Raw genomic sequence first — 22,000 nt, 5'->3', positions numbered from 1 at the left:
TGACCAGGGCTGTGGCAGCAGGAGGGTGCAGGTAGGGAGGGGGGAGGAAGATCCCAGCGCTGGGGCAGCAGGGGATGTGTGCAGGGGGGAGCCCAGGGCTGGGGCAGGCGGGGGGTGTGGGCAGGCAGCCAAAAAAGTTTTTTTGCTTGGGGCAGCAAAAAACCTAGAGCTGGCCCTGGGTATTCCTTTTTCTTTCCTTCTGCTATTTAGCTCTGTCACTTTATTCTTTAATTCCACTAGGTGTTTTGGGAAACTGTTAGCACAAAAGATGCTATGCAGAATAAGTTTATACTTTACTGAAATAAGTAGTTGATTTGATATTAGAATTCCTTGGAAAACCACCAGTTCTGGTGATTAGAAGGATAAAAACATTAGCTCTGGGAATTGAAGTTGCCCTGATGTAAAATAGTGCCAAGATTAAATAGTTGTAATATATATGACCTAGCTGTATTACTCGAGTTTTTAGAAACAAGAGGAAGTAACATTAAAACAGTACTGAAAATGCAGAGCTAACCAAAATCCCTTGTCCCCATGTAAGAGCATTTCTGGAGTGACCGACTGTCAGGATTAGCTGCCACCATTCTACTCCTCCCTGCAAATCTTGCCCTTACCTTTGTTATAAAAAGCTTCACTGGGGATAGAAATATAACTCCGTCCTTGTGATGGGAAACGGTAGTGAGACAAATTCAAAGTCTGAGGAGCCATTTTGACCAAAGAGTAATCTGTACAATAACCCAAAAAAAAAAAAATAAAAAAAAAAATAAAATCAACAACATTTACAACCTAATTGATTGCAGAACTAGAGTTTGCTCTTTTAATAGCTACTGCAAATCTTGACTGTAAAATCCCAGCTGTTTGGGGGCAGGGGTAGGGAGGAGAGTAATCCCCCATTCCCATCAAGAATAAAATTGCTTTCAAGAAGTTCTGACTTCTTTATGAGTGGAAAAAGTAGTCTATGAAGTGTTAATATACTATGGCTCATTTGGCAATGTGCACAAACTGAGCTTAACGAGGCACTGAGGTAAGAAAAATTGATTGATACCTCTCTCTTTTTTCCCCCTGACATTTTAAAGACATTATTTTAGAATCTTACTTCTCAATTTTAGAATGTCAGTGACCAGGACCGTGTAGTGGAAGAGACAATTTGCATGTGATTCATGACTTCTCTTTTCTTATGTAGCTCACAATACAATAGGGAAGAATACCAGAACTAAATCAATTATTTGTAGCTAATGCTGGGCAATGTGTTGGACAAATAGTTTATTCAATGAAAAAAATGCACCTTTCGTCAACCCCCAGCTATTTGTGAATTTGACATTAATAGCTTTGGCCGTTCACAAAACAGGCAGGAAGTTGAGGTGGTCATGGGGGTGTTTCTGCCATCACCCCTATCACCACTCACTTAGAATTTTTACAGAATTTTCAGTGAATCAGAAAAGTCTATTTCATGTCTGTTCCAGAACAGGGATTTGAGTCTGGGTCTCCCACATCCTAGTGAATACTTTAATCACTGGGCTAAAAGTTTATAATTCAGTTCCACCTGAATGGAATATTTTCCTGATTTTTCAGAATTGCCAAACTGAAAAAAAAAGTCAATTATTCATCTAGCTCTCTTTGTAGCACCTAAAGGTCAACTGAGATCAAGGCACCACTGTGCTAGATGCTGTACATATACATATTATGAGAGAGCCACCAACTCCATGAAGGACTTGCAATAGGTGCAAGATAGATGAAAATTTGTCCCGCCCTTCCATTTTCTTGTCCCCAAATTTAAATTCTGTAGCTTTCAGACACTTACAGCTTCAAAGGCTTGTGTAAAAGGCTTAGGCAGAACTTTAACTGTTCACATATCACTAAACTAAATCCAGAAATTATATACAGGAGCATTCACATTCTCCCCCCAACCCACCGAGCGCCCCCAAAAAGACCATCCCCCCAAAAGCCAACAGTAAAAGGAAACCGGATTGTTAAATCAAGCTGATTACCTTTCTCTAAACTAACTGTATAATCATCTTTCTGCAATTTATTCCATTTGTTGGATTAAAAGAAAGAAAAAAAATCCATTTCAACTTCCTTCCCCACACTGACAAGTTAGGAGCAGCCGGCGAATTAGTATTTATTACAGTCAGCCAGTTTAGAAGGCAACTGAAGATAGGTCTATACTATAATCAAAGGCCTGCAGCCTGGTCACGACTAGCCAGTGTCAGCTGACAGGTTCTCAGGACTTGTGCTGTGGGGCTCTAACATGGCATTGTAGTCATTCAGGCTCGAGCAGAAGCCCGGGCTCTGAGACCCTGCAAGAGAGGTGGGTCTCAGAGCCCAGGTTCCAGCCCAAACATCTATCGTGCAAAATTTTTAGCCCCGCAGCTCAGGCCCCACAAACCAGAGTCAGCTGACCCAGGCTCTGAGATTCAGTGCTGTGGGGTTTTTATTGCAGTGAAGACATGTTCTGAACATTGCTGTTTCATCCTACCTGCTACAGTTGATGAGCCCTCAACAGTTAGGAGTCGGTTTTGTCCCAGATTGCAGACCATGTGCATCATCACATTGTCAATTGTTTCGATTAAATTTCCAACCACAGGAGCAGTCTGAAAAAAGAACACATTTCAATAATAAAGCAAAGCGCTAGTCTAAAATCCTGTTCCTACTGATCACATAAGTGTGTCCAGCTTCTGTTAATGGCACATCTTATTTCCCCTTCTCAGGGCCACACAAAGTAAAAATATTGCATAGTTTAATATCACTCAGAGACTGATCTTGCGAAGTACCGAGACTCTCCTGAGAGGTGCTGAATGAACCTTGACTCCCATTGCCATCAGTTGAATGGATGATGTTCACCATCGAGCGTGATCAAGCCTTGCATTAAAGAAGTTATTTGGGGAATGATTTAAATGCTTGTTTCCATGCATCAAGACTGGCAGGAACTGGTGTCTAAGTCAACAAGCAGATACCACCATCATCAGATCAGGAGTTTAAATATATCTTGGCCATCATTAGAGTTCCATCAGCACTCCCCTAACAAATACCTATTTTCAAGAGGTGTATATTTTGGCTGGAAAGCATCCTTCCAGGCTGAAGCTTGGTATACAATATCTCAGAGTGAGCATATAGTTTTTAAAACATATTTTATTAAATCCATTTGGTTATTTCTTTCAAGAGAAGCTTTCATGTTGGAGAAAGCTGCCAAGTTTCAGTCTAAGAACTTAAATCCATTGGCTTTCCACATCTTTCACCAAAGCCATTTATGAGTCTACTACAGCGTGATTTGTCACAGCCCATCCACTCCCTCTCCCTTTTTAATGTCCAATCTCACATTCCTGCCTCCTTAAAACTTGATCCTGACAAACACTGAGAAACTCTGGAGCACTTCCCATTAGCATCTCTCTGCACTGCAAAGAATGACACCCAAAGGTCAGCTCCTGCACACTCTTAATCCAGTGAATAGTCTTTACTCATCCGATGACACACATGAACAAGGACAGAAGGAGTGGGCCCTTAACATTTCAGTAGTCATGTGGCCAGATTCTCATCTTATACATAGTCAGAATCAATGGATCTATGCTGATTTACATTAGCTGAAGCTCTGTCCATAATCTTCAACTTGTTACACACTACAAACATTTCCATTTCAACATACAGTGATGTCATAGTACTGGTTTATGACATCATAGCAACAAGATACACAGATGGAGAAACTAAGCTATCAGAGCTATCAAAACACACATAGGTCAAATTCTGTTCTTCCTTTCATGGGTGTAAATCCAGAACACCACCAAAGGATTTACTCCAGCATAACTAAAAGGAAAGCTGAGAGCAAGCACTGCACAGGAATGAAGATGAAAGTATCCTTTCAGCTCCTAGTTCAAATGTGATCTTTCCCAGAGTGTTAGTCAGGAAGAATTGTTGCCTGTGCTGTATCCATTTTGTAAATATGGAGATGGCCTCCCAGGCACAAGATAATTTAAAATGGGGAAAAAGGCAAATGCTTTTTAAAAGTCGTATAAATATCCATATGCAGGGAATACATTAGCTCTTTTACAAGGCCACTTTCAAGAAGAAACTGCCAAGTAGGCTAAATTCCATGTAGAAATAATCTTTGTTAAATACCTGTTTCACTGACATTGCCCATTCCTTTGTAAACCTCATTTTTTATACTTTTTGCCAGTTCTTATGGAATGTCTCAGAGCAGTAACACAGAAGCTATCTTATTTTAACTCTCAACAAGCCATTACAAAATTAACATTTGCTACCTTGACTTTGGATGCACAGATGAGAGCGCAAATAAGTCGTACTGTCAGAAACCCCAAGCTGAAGGATAATAGATGCAACCAATGTTATTACTATGCAATATGCACCTGAATTAATCTACAAATTTAAATCATGTGTCTTACCTCCAATATGCCAATCCAGCTGGGTAACAAAAGAAAATCTTCGACAGCTTTCAAGAAAGCCTAAAGATAAATAGGATCACATTATCCGATTACTGATTCATCCACTACATCCCCTGGTAAAAATTCAAGGCAGCTGTCTATTAAGAGTTCCACAATTCGTTTTACAAGGACAAACACATTTTCATTGAAGTCATAGAGTCATTCCTGCTTGGAAGTTCTCTCAATCTTTTGTATGGTAAGATTTTAAAAGTAATAGTTTAACAAACAACAACACTACAGTGAATCTCCTATATTACATCTATTACACCCCAGCTGAGGTCACTGAAAACACTGGAACTGAGTGGAGCTTGCCAGTGAAGTCAATTAAATCCATGTGGAAATGGACATGTTTGCCCAGTAGTTCAGAGCAGGCTGTTAGGAAGCACACACTATAACTCTGGCCCTTATCATTTGTTTAACCTGATTATTATCTATGTTACACTAGCACCTGGAGGCTCCAGATGAGGCTAGCCACAGTTCAAATACATAGTGAGTGACCGTACCTGCCTCAGAGAGCATCCAATCTAAACAGAAATTACAACAGCTGGGAGGGGAAATGGGCACTGGGAGGGGAAGTGACTCACCCAGGGTCACACAGCACATCAGTGGCAGAGCTAGGACCACAACCCAGGTCTCCTGATCCCCAGTTGAATATCTGAACCTCGAGACCACACGGATCTAGAAATCACAGTGCACACCAAATTTTCCTCACTATTTAACTGGGACTTCGGGATCAAAAGGCGAGATCCCTCTCCCAGTCCGTCTTATTTTACATTGCATAAAGGGCCCTCAAAGCCCTGGTTCTGACTGGGCAAGGATTCCCATGGTGAAAAACACCATGGAAGACAGCCATAAGGCTCTTCTCTGAGGACCCCTTTGCACACCCAGGCATTGGGGGTGGGCTCAGGCAGTGCTGCACCGATTCCAGTCAGTGCTGCGATGCACAGGAGGCTGCTGCCTATGAGGAAAGATTAAGATAATTGAGCACTGTTAGACTTCAGGAAAAAAAGACAAATGGGGGGGCCTGATAGTCTTCATATAGATTAAGGGCTGCTACAAAGAGGACTGTGATCAATTGTTCTCCATGTCAGCTAGAGGTAAGACAAGAAGTAATGGGCTTAATCTGCAAGGGGAATATAGGTTAGATATTAGGAGAGACTTTCTAATTATAAGGGTAGTTAAGCTCTGGAACTGGCTTCCAAAGGTGGTTGTGGAATGCCCATCACTGTGGGGTTTTAAGAAGAGGTTGGACAAAAACCTGTCAGGGATATTCTAGGTTTACATGGTCCTGCCAAGCGTAGTGGGGTGGACAGGATGACTTTGAGGTCCCTTCTAGCCCTGCATTTCTATGATTCAATTATTCTATAACTCAGACAAGCCCCCAAGGATGTCTAAGTTAGAGGCCTCTACAGCCCCCAGAGCAACCAGGATCAAGAGGCCCGTTTTCAGCCATGGATGCAATATCTGTGCTGCTCCTTTGAGAAGTTCAGCCCAGAATTTCAGCCTGAGGGTATAAATGGAAGCCTGGGCCCAGTACACAACCTCCACTGCCAAGTCACATGCCAGGAGGATGGAAGGAGGAGCGCTTTTCCAGGCCACAAAATGCAGCAGCGCTGTTCCAGAGAGGCTTTGTTAGGCCACTGAGGAAGAGGGGAGAGAAATGGGAAGATTCTCAGAGCATCAGATCCTTGGCCTCCTGCTACACCAGGGGTGGGCAAACTTGGGGTTGCAAAACTAGATGGAGGGCCGGGTAGGGAAGGCTGTGCCACCCCAAACAGCCCCTCCCCCGACTGCCCCCTTCAGAACCCCCGACCCATCCAACCCCTCTGCCCCTTGTCCCCTAACTGCCCCCTTCCGGGACCCTCCACCCCAACCGCCCCCTGGGATCCCAACCCCTATCCAATCCCCCTACTCCCAGTCCCCTGACTGCCCCCCTGGCTGCTATCCACATCCCCACCCCCAACAGGCCACCAGGACCCCACACCTATCCAACCCCCCCCCCATTCCCCATCCCCTGACTGCCCCCCACGCAGAACCTCCATCCCATTCAACCACCCCCTGCCCCTGGATCCCCCCGCCCCTTATACAACCCCCCAGCCCCAGCCCACTTACCACACCGAGCAGAGCAGCATGTCTGGCTGCCACGCCAACCAGAACCAGACACACTGCCACTCTGCTCGGCAGGAGCACGCAGCGGCGTGGCTCTTCAGGGGAGGGGGGACAGCTAGGGAAGGGCTGGGGGTAGCCTCCCTGGCCGGGAGCTCAGGAACCGGGCAAGATGGTCCCATGGGCCAGATATGGCCTGTGGGCTGTAGTTTGCCCACCTCTGTGTTACACACTGAGCCCGGCTAAGCTATATTAGAACTGCACATGAATAGAGTTTGTCAGAACTAATGCATAATAAGAAGCGTGGCTAAGCAGAAAGTTTATTGCATAGCACTTAACTTGCAGTCCTTTATGCTGCAAGACATATGACTACTAGCACTGAGACAACTGGCCCCAACTTTTATCCTTGACAGAAAATGATATGCACGCTCAGTGGCTGTATCTCTGGGAATTAGCTACAGACCAACAAAAGACCTAACCCAATCAATCAGGTGAATGGCAGAGTCCGCACATACGATCAGGAATCTGCTGGATAATTCCCAAAGCAGCTTTGCTAAAGATTATCATATTCCTTGTTTCTGTCTGCACATAACTTTCATGCCACACAACGTACCATGGGATAGCATGGGGATAGAGAAACAATCATTGGTAAGACCAGCACTGATTACTGTAATAATAGTTTTCTAGCTTGCTGGAAATCAGGGAATTAGCTGCCCATCATTCTAAATGAGGCTCGAGTCATGTTAACAGGAAGTGACCTCTTGTCCTCAATTAGTTCCGACGGCATGTAATGTTTAAAATAATCCACAGAGAAAGAACCAAACCAAACCAAACAAAAAATCTTTCAGTTGTACTATGGGCCTGATCCTGCATTCCACCAATTTCAGTGGGAAATTTGCCTGAGTGAGGACTGCAGGATCGAGCCCTGATTTTGATAAATCAGCGTACACAAGAAAGAATGAGATTTTTCCAGGATATAATCATTCCAGAATTCCTACATTTTGAACATAGCAGAAAAGGTTTTTCACAAGAAGTGATTGTCTCCGTCTCAGTCATCCATCTAACTAGACATTTATATTTAACCCAGAACCATGATGCCTCGGGATGGTACCATTTTGTGCCAGTATTACATGATATCCCAACAAGCTGATGAGCCCTGTAATTAAACTAGTCTTTTCCAGTGACAGCTGACCTTTTGCTACTGATTAAAATAGTTGTCTTGGGGGTTTTTAAATATGTATTTTTTATGAACAACAAAATCTTTCAAACTGCATTTTACGTTCCAGAATACGAAGTAAAAACAAGATCATTTGGCATCACCCTAAAAACTGAAAGAAACTGACCGCTGTCAGGTTGAAGGCCGTATTTTCTGACAGAGATTTGTTGGGTAAACTGAGTGATATGTTTTCCAGGTAGTGAAGCAGGTCCTCTGGGTACTGGAAGTTTCCTCTCTCCTTGGTCAATTTAGTTATGATAGGATGATAGGCATCTGTGGAGAGCTAAAAGACAACAACATTGTCTCATCACTTCATGTCCTGGTAACCAGTCATTATTTTCATACTTAACTACACGGAAGTCAAGCAGCAATTTGGGGCCTAATTCTCTCCAGATCCTTACATGTTATGCAAGCAATGCATCTCCAGGGCTGATCATATGTACCTCTCTGGCACTAAAGCCAGAGAAAGGGAGAAACGGTTTACTGCTTAATCCAGTCTCTTCCTGCACACGAGATAACTCAGAGTCTGGTCTGAGACTCCCTTTCAGTAGCCTGAGGCAGAGTAAATTGTAAGGCTCTGATTATGTACAATAGACTATAAGCATATGAAGATAAATAGATTAGTATAATATGCACATACATTATGATATTCTCACACACACTGTAACAAAGACATGAAACCAATAAATGCGGCTGAAATGAATTTGTTGTCTGCTTGTTCTTTTCATTAGAAATTCAGGTCCTGCCAACCCTGGTTTCCTGAAAGATTCTATGAACAAGAAGAAAACTAACAGGATTTTAATATCACAGATTTCAACACAGTACAATCAGGTTGAAAAGGGAAATCATTTTTGTTTAGAATATATCAAACACTTTGGTATTTATTTTAAAACATCTATTTAATGCAAGTATCAGAGGGGTAGCCATGTTAGTCTGGATCTGTAAAATCAGCAAAGAATCCTGTGGCACCTAATAGACTAACAGATGTTTTGGAGCTTGAGCTTTCGTGGGTGAATACCCACTTCGTCGGATGCATGTTGTGCATCCATGAAAGCTCATGCTCCAAAACGTCTGTTAGTCTATAAGGTGCCACAGGATTCTTTGCTATTTAATACAAATACCCCTTTAACAAATGAAAGAAAAAATTCTGTTATAAATCTGGTTAAATGTTTCAAATTACAATTTTTTTAAAAAGGAAAAATATTTTGCAATATTTTCATGATTTTCCCCATTTAACTATTTCCAAAATTTAAAATGTTCAAAGTTTTGAATAAGAGACAGCAGAAGAGGGATTTTTTTCCCTTTGACCCTTTAAACCAGCTCTAATCCTCTGTTAAATAAATCACTTTATAGTTATCAGGGAAAGGGGGGAATTTTTTTTAATGAGTTATAAGGGGAGTAAAATGAAAACCAGATGTGACCTAAACCATGGAAAGGCTGCTACCTCTCTGTAATACACACACATTTTGATACCAAGAAAGCAAAAGAGGATTGAGAAATGAAGTTATTGTTGATGTTAAAGAAAAAAGAATTAAGAGGACTCTCTTACTATGGGATTTGTAGTGGTTGTCATAATGGGCCAGAGAGGTGTTGAAGAAAGCAAAAGTTGCTTGCCTAGGAAAAAGAAATTATAAATTAAAAAAAAAAGTTTCCTGCAATAAATATATTTAAAAAAACTAAAACAAAAGATCTGTGAGAAACATTCACAATGCAATTCTGAGAAATTCAAGCCAAGACTATGCAATTTGTTTTGCATTTTCCTGAGTTCCAATATTGAAACTAGATTGGTGTATTTAATCAGTTTCATTTCCTGTTTCTAGTCAGTTTTACTTTCTAGTCCTTATATACCGGCCAACGCTGTTTCGGCTGGATTTCTAAACACTGCAAGGGAGTGTTTTTAAATTTAAAACAAAAAACTGATTTCAATGGAATTTTAAATCCATGAAAAACATCTATACAAAGAGAAGGTGGTTGACACTGTGCATAAGGAGACAGGAGATCCAAGTTGAGTTCTCAGCTCTGCCACAGCAAATCAATGAGACTTAAGTAAATTGTGCCTCAGTACTCCATGTAGTACTACTTCCTTTCTTCCACACATTATCTTTTCTGTTTAGATTGGAAGCTCTTCACAACAGAGATTGTCTCTTATTAGGTGTATGCACAGCACCTAGCACAACAAGGTTCCAGTCTGAGTCAGGGCCTCTAGGTAATAATGTAACATAATACAAATAAAGAATGTATATTTTGAGCTTAAATTTCTTGATTGGGTCAGGGCCGGCTCCAGGCACCAACTCAGCAAGCAGATGCTTGGGACAACCAGCGGAAAGGGGCGGCACATCCAGCTCTTCGGTGGCGGGTCCCTCAGCGGCGGCGGCAGAAGTGCCGATCGTGGCTTCTCCCCTCCACCCTCCACCCCTTGGGGCAGCAAAAACGCTGGAGCCGGTCCTGGATGGGGTGGTAATAGGAACATGCCGTCCAGAGCATTGAAACACTAGAACAAAAAATCAATGGATGGCTCTTCAGGAACAAAAATCTTTGAGAACTAGGCAAAGCATGAAGTCCCTGGCCCAACTGAAATCAATAGAGGGTCCTACGGAAGTCAATGGGACCAGGACATCACCCGAAGTCAGAACAAAAGAGCATAACAAAAGGATGGTAGCTATTGATGAGCAAGCACGTGAGTCTTGTACAAAAGAAGTGGGTATAAAGCCTCAAACCAACCGACATTCCAGTTTGCTTTTAAAATATGGCATCTGCAAGAAGTCTGAGCACCATTTCAGATAATGTCTCCATTAGCTATTTGAGCTGACTTCAAGCAACAGAGAAAGCTGCTTTTAATCAGCCTGGCTTTACCAATAAATGTCACTCGCTATTACTACACTCAGGGAAGGTTACCATAGGAGTATGTCATGAATGATTTACTTAGACAAAAAGTATAAACTAGATTTTTGGATGCCCTCCAGCAGTTCCATGTTAAACATATTGATTCCACTGCATGTGTCGGATTTGTGGATCATTTGCGACCAGAAAAGTAAAACTCACTCTCTTAGAATGTATATTATGCTCATTATTTTGGTATTTGGGCGCAATTGTCAGATATTACTGGTATTTGTTATGTAAAATTGCATAGCTATTCATTCAATTTTTTAAAAAGTGGGTTTCCTAATTAAGCTTTTGATAAAGTTAGCCCAAATTTGTACTAGTGAAACTCCCCTGAGCTCACTGAATTTATACCAAGGGTAACTTTGGCTCATTATATAGCCTGCCACTATCAACAACCACTAGTGTTTCTATGGATCATGTTACAATTTCACCAATCAACTTGCATGGACATCAACACTTGTGAGAAAAGAGCCATGAGAAAGAAGCACACTCAGTAACGCCTACCACAAGTGTTCAAAAATCATGAACCAGGCCTCTAAAAGTAATGGGATTGGCTTAAAATACAAAGGTTTTTTTAAACAATAATACATTTGGGGTCTTTTTGTTCGCCTTCCAGATTCTGAGCCATTAGGGTCCACTTGGGTCAAGCTTTTCTCTGTAACCATGAGGCCAAAAACTTGCTTTTGTTTTCTAAATGAAAGGCAAGATTCTCACATAAACACCAGGAACTGGGAATTTAAGGGGGAAAACAACATCAAATATTGTGAGACTTGTGACTTTTTTTTTTTTTAATTCCAAGAGTTTGAAACATAGCGCAAACTTCTAAAGTTGCAAAGCAACACTTAGGGATGCATCCATGTCTCTTCTCAGAGTATCAGCAGAGGTGGGGAGTGTCACAGTTAAAACCCTGTGTAACTCTTCAAAAATATATGGTTCAGTGGGAATTGGGTGTCTAACTCCCTTAGGCCCCTTTGAAAATCTCAGCCATAAGCGGTAGTGTCTTGCAACTAGCTTTTGTAAGCCTACAACAATGCAATATTGGGTGCAGGGTCTAATTTCTCAAATGGTTTTCAAATTTAAGCCAAAGAATGCAAAATTAGGAGCAAAATAATATGAGACTAACACTTTGCATACTGCAACCATGGGAACATCCCTGGCAAAGTCTTTCCAAGCTGCATCCACTATTTGAAATGGTATATGGAGGCAGGTGGGGGACTTGGGAACAACAACTGTGTATTCATGAACACTGAAGGAGTTAAAAAAGTTACTATCCTGGTATATTTATACAAGAGCCATACTTGTCTGACAGTGAAACAGCACATACATATAGATGGACTGGGGCAATCTAAAAATCTAGAGCACTTTTGGTTCAGTAACATAACATTCTTGTGTTCTATTAATCCAGGAAGTGAGATTTATAGTAGTTTTGGATTTGATGGTGTTATAGTAACACCGGTTTGTTGTGAAAAATACAACAATCAGATACCACAGCAATTTTTGCCAGCCTGATTAAAAATTATACATTTATTAAAAACATCATTTTTAATATTTTCAAACACAGCACTGAAATATTATTGCTATTTCAGGAACGAAATGAAGGCTTCCCCAAGACAGTCACAAGGTTGACTTTTTTAAGAATAGGTCCCTTTGCTGTTGTGACATTAGTTAAAAGGAAGTGGCTTGGTTGTCCTAGCAATGGTTGGATTCTGCTGAGGTTTTCTTCCAGCCAATAGATGAGGTGAGACTTAGTGGGTGCTGTTTGGTGACACGTCTGAGGGGCTGTGCCCCAGGGTGAGAAACAAATGCCTCCCTTAAAACTGAAAAGTGATTCCTACGAACATTTATTCCTCTAAACATTTATACCTGCAAATTATTGGCCATTAAGACAGCTGGTTTAACAGCTGAACTTTTTAAAAAAAAAAAAAAATCAACATTTATACAATCAGAATATGCTCCCAATTACCAATAGCAGCTGTAAAGTATAGTTCAATTTCCTTGGCGGTGAGTGCTCTTTCCCATATGACAAACTCATCAAAAGCCCCGTTCACATAGCGTTTGCTCTGATCATTCTCTGTCCCTGTCAGCAGATTTGCGTTGGGGTCCCCATAGCTGTAGGAAACTTTCCCATTTGGATCGGTGGTGTTTAGAGTTCCATTGACATAGACTTTCAAGCCTTCTTTTGATTTCCACGTGAAGAGAATATGAGTCCAGTAAGGACCTGCAAAACATTAAAACTCTCTGTAAAATCCATGAATCAACCTTATTTACAGCATTTCCTGTTCAATAAATTTTAAAATGCATTTTATTTGTGCAATGCAATGGAGCTATAAAGGAAGTGTCAACACTGAATTATGGAGCAATGATATCATGTGCATTACTTTTTATTCATAAGGGACAGTCCATACTTTGGCAGAACCCGTACTGGCTTCAGTGACATTTTGCCTGAATCCTTCCTGAGGCTCATTGCAATTGCATAAATTATACTATGGGCCCAGATCTAAAGTCCTTATTCAGTCCTATCTCAGGCAAAACTCCCACTTCAGTGAGGGCTGCATAAGGACTTCAGGACTAGAGAATATGTAAACAATCCCTGTGACAATTATTATAACTACATACATGCAACAGCTTTCCTGGCAAAACACTTTTACAAACTATTAAACATCACAGCTACAGAGGAGTGCCCTTTTCTAAACAATAGATCCCATTACTTCTCAATTAGTAACCTGCATTCTGGATCAGAAGACAGAAATAAGATATTCATTTTAAAATACATTACTAATAATCATGCAAATACATTTCCAGGACTTCATTCTTACCATACAAATGGCCAACATGTATCATCTCATGGAATGTTTACCCAAAAGGGTTACCAGAGAGGTTTAAAATTAAAGAGAATGGGAAGTTGGACTCCCAGCTTACGAATGCATTGAGTGAGGACTCCAAAGGCTTCATCCTGCACTCTTCACTCGCTCTTTTTCAGGTAAACCCCTATTCTTCCACTGATGTCAATAAGAATTTTACTTCACTAACGACTGGGGAATGCAGGATCCCAGATCCTTGGATGGTGACTTGAACAATGTCACCGACTTCTAATACCTGCTTTCTCTCTTGGGAAGTGAAGCCGATCCATCCTTCATCTATCCACCTACTTCCTCATTTCTCATTCTTTTCTTTCTATCCAGATGATGAGCACTGCTCCCTTACTACTTTATCTCCATTCTGAATCCTCGAGAATGAAACTGAACTTTACCTGGGGGACTAAAGCTTGCCTCCCATTTCATTGAATTCCCACGGGCATAAAATTCCAGAGAGCCTTCATCTTCACTTGAGCAGATTTTGAAACCACTGGAAATGACCTGTCCACCATAGGCTGGGGGAAAGTTAGCCTGCTGCTCCTGAGTCTTCCAGAAAAAGGAAAATGTTACTCCTGATGGAAGCAAATGAGAGAAGAGATGTTGCTAATGAGAAATAGGTGGGATTAAAAAGCATCAAACATCCTACAGTAGAGTACACACAGCAAATATGCATGTGGAGGCAGATCTTCAGAGGGCATCAATGGGGCTATGACCGCTTTGATGGCAATGGAGCAATGACAGTTTACACCAGCTAAGGATCTGCCCTTGGTTTTATAACAAACTGGCACATACACAGCACACAATAATACCCATTACTACCCAAGTATCCAAACTTTGTCATAACTACAAAAATAGATTGGCCATGCTAATATTTTTGAACTTTAAAAAAAAATCATAAATGAGGAGCTGGTTATGCTACAGTTCTTACAGGTATTGCACCTATAATCCTATGATCATAATGCCTCTTCCCTCTGGTTAATGCAGGGACCAGAGCATCAGTGTGATGGGAAGGGATACTGTCTTACAGGAAAGGATACCAGCTTTTACAAAGCCATAACCCGAAACCTTTATTTTCCCCAATCTGAGGTTCTCAACTCAGCACAAAAATCAAGCATTCCCGCCTGACTACAGGTGTGATCCTACAAACAATTGCACATGTGAGTAGCTTCACTCACAATTAGTCCCTCTAAGTTCAGCGGAAGGTTTTGGAATATTCTTGTACTGTAAAATTGCACAAATCTTCACCTTGATAACTGTATTTCTTTAACAAAGGTGACCTAGGAATGCTGCTTGAATGGTAAACAGCAAAGGAAGTGTCCTTCACAGCTCAGCACTGCAGTAAAGAGGCTCTGTAGACAGACAGGAGCAATTAAAAAGAAAGTGGCTATACTAACTGCTTTCTAAAAACATGTGTCTTGGGGAATAATGGCATGCAGTGCTAAGAAGAATAAAACCTAAGGGAAGTGCACACAAACAAGATATCGGACTGGAAGGAGACTTGCTGTGTGCAGTCAAAACATCTGCCTTGATGATTTTAATTATAGTTAGCGGCAAGTACTTATAGGCTGACTAAATAAAACAGGACTTTAGGCTATCCAGTAGCAACATGGGAGAGTAACCCAGCTGAGGTCTGAACTCAGCAGTTAGTCTGATAGGTAGAAACCTATAAACATTCTATTGCACACTGATTCTTATTAGTGCTAAGGAAAGCTCAGGCAAACCTAACCCACTGCAGTGTTCAAAAGCCCTCTTTCCCCCAGCTGCCTGCAGGAGTGGCTCTAGATATTTCGCCGCCCCAAGCAGGGCGGCATGCCACGGGGGGCACTCTGCCAGTCGCACGGCAGGTGGCTCCGGTGGACCTCCCGCAAGCTGCTTGCATTCAGTTCTGTGATGGGGTTCCCCACAGAAGGCATGAGGGGGGTTAAGTGAGCCAATTAACCACCTAGGCTGCACCTGGAAAAGCAACCAGGGAGCAATGAGCACTAATCAGAGATGAGGTTCAGCTGGAGAGGAACAGCAGGGGCTTGGATAAAGCCCAGTAGCTGAGAGTAGGAGGAGGATGTGGTCACTCTCAGGGTGAGAGAAGGCCACATAGGAAGTAACTTAAGGCTGCATCTGTAAGGTTTAGGACTGGGCTGACCATGTCTGCTTGTTGTAGGGTCCCTGGGTTGGAACCCCATGTAGAGGGCAGGCCTGGATTCCTTACCAGCCACTAGGCAGTGAGCAGAAAGACTGCCTGGGAAAGTGGGAACCCTGGAAGAGGAGAACTACAATGAGCTGGCTGGCAGGCCAAGCCACGAAACAGGAGCAGCTGATGAGTGAGACTGCAAGAGCTAGACTGAAGTAAGCTACTGAAGTAAGGGATGTTGGACTGGCAGTAATCCCAAATGCGGCCAGAAGTAGGCACTTCAGTGGGGAACAGAGCACCCTATGACAAGTCCTAATATTCCTGTTGTCATCTGGGTGTGTCTGAAAAAGATACGGATTGTTACTGTACATTTTACCTCTTTAGTCTATTAAAAAAAACAAACAATGAGGAGTCCTTGTGGCATCTTTGAGAGTAACAAGGTGCCGTGAAGACTCCTGGTTGTTTTTGCTGATACAGACTAACATGGCTACCACTCTGAAATCTCTTTAATCTATCTTTGTCTGTCTGTCTAGGTCCTTTTAATGACACCCAGCACTACATAGCAGCTAAGCATCATTCCCAATGTGCCTTACACATTTATATAGAAAAGAGTCATTTTACCCACCACTAAAATATTAGCTGGCTCTTACCAGCTTTCTAGCTATTGATCAATATGTGAACAACATCAGCCCATGTTTGCCAAATCTCTGACAGCATAAGCCAAAGCTTCTGAATGCAGTTACCCCCAGCCCAAGGCTCACTTCAGCTGGCTTCAGGATCGGATGCAAGTGTTTTGAACAGCTCTAGTCAAGAGCAGACTTTGATTTCATGTCTCATCTGAAAAGTAGCTCCCGCAAGACACTGCGCACTCATAAAAAGCTGAGGCATTGATTCTACACTAACTTGGAGAAAATAGAGTCACCTGCTGAAAACACCATACCAATTTGGGTTTCCCTTGGATGTCTGCCATCTAAATACTGACCCTACTTAGTGTGTAAGATCATAGTCCTTTCGCCTTGGCTTACCACACATTTTCCCAGAGGTCAGCTATGCCTATCTATTGTAGGAAACTTCCAAGTCTCCTTAGTCCAAGGCTAACACCTGAGGTGCCGAACCATCCAGTATATGCCATATAAGCACCATGAAAAAGAATGATAGCTCAGGAGTTTAGAATAAAACCTTAAATCCTCCTTAAAGGCACTTTATCACTTTTTGAAATGATGAACCTAAAAGTGAAACTAAATGAGCTCATTGTAAACCTCATCATAAAAATGCACACAGAATTTAGGAAAGTAATTTTGTCCAAATAGTTGGACTGCATATAAAAATTCCTCATGGTCAAATATAAATGACAGCCTGTCTTGACAGATGTCTGTAATAACCCTGGGCAGGGAGCCCCTCCACAGCTAAAGAAAACAAAATGAAAAGAAATAGATAGGAGGGAAAGGAATGGGAGAGTTTAACCACAGAGCTTTGTCACTTACAACAGGCTTATTACTTCCAATAACATACATAGGACTTCCCCAGATCAAAACCAAAATCATCACAATGTCCTCAGCTCAGATGAGAGTAGAGCTTCTCCTTTAAGGAAGGTACCTACATTTTTATGCACCTTCATTGCTTCTCATGTGTTGCTTCATGGCCTTATCATCAGGGAGCAAATAACAAAACCAAAATGTACTACTGTCCTCAGGGACATTTCTATTCTATTTTATTCAGGGCCAATACAGTGCTAATCACTGTAGTATGTGACAGGCTTCCATTAGTGCATTAAGCTATGTGATTAACATCTGTCATGTACTGTAGTACTGCACTATGTTAAAACTAGAGAACCAGCAGAGTCTACACAGACCAATTAATGCACAACATGTTGGTGCAGTTTAGAAAACATACCCCCATAGTGCACACAACCTTACTGAGTAGACAAGCCCGAGACAGATTTGAGTTATTGCTTATGTTCTGCACCAAAAGTCATCAGCTTTAAGGATCTGGGAATTCCACTAACACTTCTTGATTTCAGGTCATGTAAGTCCTCCTACTCTAAGTTTGTTTCTTCTCCCTTTAAGATTTTAGTTAGGATGAACCAAAAAAAGGTAGAGACAAAACTCCAACACTCTAGAGTTTAGCATGGTTTTAACCCCAAATCAAAAACACCCTCCTCGCCCCAAAATTTCCTAGGAGGAAGGACTAAATGTTTGCACAGATCTGTCCCAGGTTTACAAACCTCCATGAACTTTTTTGTGACCTGGGGCAAGTTCTGAATTCACACAGCACTAGCCAGAGCATACGGGTAGAGCAATGGAGCCTACAATGTAATATAGGCTGAGATTCTTTTAGAATTTGGATGCCCAATTCCCATTACAACTAATAGGATTTGGGCATCCAAATCCCCTGGGGCAGCTTTACGAATCTCAGCCATAGTGTCTAATATTATTAGAAGAGTCATGCATTAGTGTAGTAGCAGCTTGGGTTAATGCTGCTAATACCCAGCTGTCTATGTCTCCAACTCTCCATTCCCCCAACTATGATCCTTGAGCAAATTTATTATGAATGGTGAGAAATTCAACATTGGAGAAACTTTCCTTCACTTTGCTAGACTCTGGCAGGAGAGAGGTTAGGAGAGGGGATGAGAGGATTGTCGTGGGTAAGGCACTAGCCTGGAACTCATGAACCCGAGATCAAGGCCCTGTTCCACCACAGACTTCCTGTGTGACCTTGGACAAGTAACTTAGTCCACATGTGCCTCCATTCTCTATCTGTAAAATGGGGATATTAGCATTGCCCTGCCTCATGGGAATGTTGAGAGGATAAATACGTTAAAAATTCTGAGGTACTCCATTACTAGGATAATGGAGATTATATACCTATCCAAGGTAGATGCACACAATTGCCTGAGGACTCTAAATTTTGATGAGGGGAAGTTTCATCGGGCTGAGACAGTGCAGTGTAAATGTGGCAGCTCTTATCCACGATCTGATTTAAGAAGATCAGGAGTCAGTTATGGTCAGGGTTGGTGGTTTTTGTTTTAATCTGAGTTATAGTATATTGGCTGATTGCAACTTTTCCTATTGCATTCCCACCTGGTAACTGAAAGGCATTCTCTTGTGAAACTGCAGTTGGATTACTCTCTTTTGCAACATTTAGGGCAAACTTAGAAACAGAGCTGGTCATGAATTTTTCAAACTATTTTTTCCACTGAAAATTGCTGATTTGTCAAAAGAAACCATTTGCAAAACAAGGTCACTATTGTCAAATCTCCCAAGTAGAAAAAATGTTTGGAAAAAAGTTTCAAAAATTGTCAAATATCTCATTTTGACATTTTCAAACTGGAAACTTTGGGGTTTTTGAGTCAAAATGACTTTCAAAATTTTAATACAAAAAGACGAAAAGAAAGGATTTAAAAAAAATCAAAATTGAAACCAAAAAAGTTTTGATTGCCCCAACCCAAAGCTTTTTCCATTTCAAAAAAGTGCTCAAGAGTTCAAACTTTTCCTCTGGATTCAGGATAGGAAAACATTTTTTTGACATGTCAAAAATTTTCATGGGATTGGAAAACCATTTCCCACCCAGCTCTACTTAAAAAGCAAATCCATACAAAGGTAACCAATGCACACAGAGACATGTTTATTGTACCTTAAGAAAGATGTCATTTTGGACCAAATTCCAGCCTACCACTGCCAAAAGTTTAGTTTAGGGAGGCATGAAGACCTCTCCTTTAGAAAAGGTTGTTTACCCACTGCTGTGGTTCAATATTAACTACTTACGCAATTCTTCTCTTCACATTTTTATCTTCAGAATATTTCAGTATTTTATGGTTTTAATGTTCTTGTTTGTGAGGTGCTGGGAATGGCACCATAAAAAATAAAATTTACTCTGATTATTATATTATAGTTGTAGAAATAATGTGATTTACTGATGGTTTTATTTCCCCTGGTATGAAAAATATAAGAAAGATATGGTATTGTGTACAGAAATATGCCTGCAGCAGAATACTGAATAACCTCTACTCTTCCATTTTCAGGTAGCAACTAAGTATTGACTGTTGCATGAATTTTTACCATTTTTTAAAAGTGGTACCACAGTATTTGCTATACACACTAGTATGAATAAATCTTGTGTCATGTCTTGTCAGTAACTTACGAAAGGCCTAAATTAACAAAAGCAAAATAAATTCAGTATTAACACTGCTACTTAACTTACCCATTAGGCTTAGGTATTGCAGAAGTTACACTGTATAAAAATTACATGCACCATTCCACATTGATGAAAAATGCATTGAAACTGCAGGGATCAATCTTCCAGCTGTTTTGTTCATTCATGTAATATTTTCAATCTTTTTCTCTAAATAATTACCTTGATTGTACCAGATAATTTGTGACTTGCACCGTAATTTTTTGTCATTTTAATCTTCTACAGCATCAACATACTGTGAGGGCTCTAAAATATTCTCAGTGGAAAAAAAAATGCTGAGAGGAGACAATCAAGCAATAGATGGACAGACAAGTGAAAACACCCGAAAGATGAAAAACCACCATTTGTTGTTGTTTATAATTTTTCCAAAGGGTATTTTTTAATTAAATATTGGGGAAGCACTGAAATGTATTGCAACTATTATAAAACTTTTGCACATTGTAGATTTAAAAGGATATGGGTAGTATTGCCAGCTACAGGTATTCAAAAATCATAAGGAACAGACCCTCAAAAAAAAAAAAAAAAAAAACCAAGAGATTTGTTAAAATTTTGGGTTCTTTTATTTGCCTTCTAGTGTTTGATTCTTTATGAGTCTCATTTTCGAGCTTCAGTCTTCAACCTCAAAAGCTAGAATTTTTTTTTTAAATAATGAAATATGAGATCCTGATGTACTGTATTCACACAACTCCAGCAGCTCAGACTTTAAGAAAAGCATCCAATATTGCAAGACTCATGGTAAAAATCATGCAAGTCGGCAACATGGAAGGCCGTAAAGCACGCTAGATGCTTTACAGACCAATTAAAAAAAAAAATCATGTGCCCAGAAGAGCTTGAAACTAAAGGCCAATGGTAGTAAGTGTTTGTGTGAGCAGGCAAAGCACTTCCATCAGATTACCAGCCATATAGTACTTACTACATGAATAAACTATGTGTAGGATCTGTCCCTGAGAATAGAAATCATGGGAGGGATTTTCAAGAGTGCTCAGCACTGGTTTAACCCTGCTCCCAGGGCATGTCTATATTCCAAATTACAAGTGCTTCTGAAAATCCCATCTAACATTACTAATTAAAACAATAGACATAGGGAGATAGAAAGGAGGGGCAAGGGTTACCATAAAAGATGATGTGGTTTCCTTTGGTTAGTTAGGCATCATCCTAATGGTTCTGTATCTTTTTTTTCTTTCCTGTATTTATAACTTCCAGGCTGAATCATACCTCCTAGACCCTGCATGGAGCAAGTCCACTGCATACAGATTTCCCACTACCCTGTTGGAAGGAGGGCATCTGGACACCCAGAATTGTCAGCAAGAGGCATGGGAAACTTTGAACAATGTCCCTGGCCTCCTATTGATTCCCTGGGATCCAAGCAGATTCTTGGAGATCCATGTGGTCTGAGGGCGAGCCTGAAGCCTGTTTTGTGGGGAGTAATCATCCCCCTCTGCACCTGATGGAATGAATGCGGAGAAATATCAGGAGGAAAAAAAGCTTACTGAGAAATCTTCCCTTTTAGCATCCTCCTGGGTTTTCCTACTGGGAGGGGTGGAGGGTGATGAGCATTGCCAATGATAGTATTTGGAAGGTATGGGGAAGGACTGTAGAGGTAAGGGTAATGAAAAGAAGTGGGAGGAAAGAAAGATATGGTGGGAGGAAAGAAAGATAGAATTTGTGGGGGAAAAATAAGCGGAAGGGAGGAGACATGAGGAAAAAAGAAAGGTGTTGCTCAAGATAAGAAGAAGGGAGCAGGACATAGGGAGCAGTAGATAGTGAGATAAGGCAGCAGAGAACAGTTTAGCCTGGATTGGGCCCGCAATGTGTGAAGTATTTATTTAAACCACACCCCACCAACCCTATAACTACATCTGGCAAATATTTTAGCAGTCTGTTGACAGTTTTTTGAATTCAATAACCAAATACAAAAGCAAAAAAATTAAATGTTATATCACAGCTGGAAAAAACAGAAGAGGAGGTTGTGAATGCCAATGGCTTGCAGCTATGGCAAAGCCTCTAGCAGCCTCTCCAGTGTCTATGAGCCATGGAAGTTGATCTTGCATATTGTACATACTGTATATTAAAAAAAGTTCATTTGACTCATAGGCTGCATGATTTTAGGCGAGGCTGCCTTGGATAAATTCCTCCCCTGGAAACCTAGGAGGTATTTTTATTAGCTATTCAGGGGATGTGAACTAACTCA

At 41.1% G+C, this 22,000-nt stretch overlaps 1 protein-coding gene across 4 annotated transcripts in view; it reads right to left on the bottom strand.

The window, feature by feature from the left end:
- Positions 1-22,000, bottom strand: part of ADGRD1 (adhesion G protein-coupled receptor D1) — a 238,653-nt gene that overhangs the window by 201,888 nt on the left and 14,765 nt on the right. For all 4 annotated transcript variants that reach the window (XM_030583439.1, XM_030583437.1, XM_030583436.1 and 1 more), the window contains 7 exons: positions 13,886-14,062; positions 12,599-12,853; positions 9,302-9,366; positions 7,880-8,035; positions 4,392-4,451; positions 2,474-2,588; positions 612-722 (listed from right to left, as the gene is read on the bottom strand). In XM_030583439.1, coding sequence (XP_030439299.1) covers positions 612-722; positions 2,474-2,588; positions 4,392-4,451; positions 7,880-8,035; positions 9,302-9,366; positions 12,599-12,853; positions 13,886-14,062 — 939 coding nt within the window. The remainder of the gene's footprint in view (positions 1-611; positions 723-2,473; positions 2,589-4,391; positions 4,452-7,879; positions 8,036-9,301; positions 9,367-12,598; positions 12,854-13,885; positions 14,063-22,000) is intronic.

The sequence above is a fragment of the Gopherus evgoodei genome, chromosome 13 (assembly GCF_007399415.2).
Source record: "Gopherus evgoodei ecotype Sinaloan lineage chromosome 13, rGopEvg1_v1.p, whole genome shotgun sequence".
In the NCBI taxonomy this organism is placed as follows: domain Eukaryota; kingdom Metazoa; phylum Chordata; order Testudines; family Testudinidae; genus Gopherus; species Gopherus evgoodei.
Note: the sequence above shows the minus strand (reverse complement) of the source record. Positions and strands in the feature narration are given on the sequence as shown.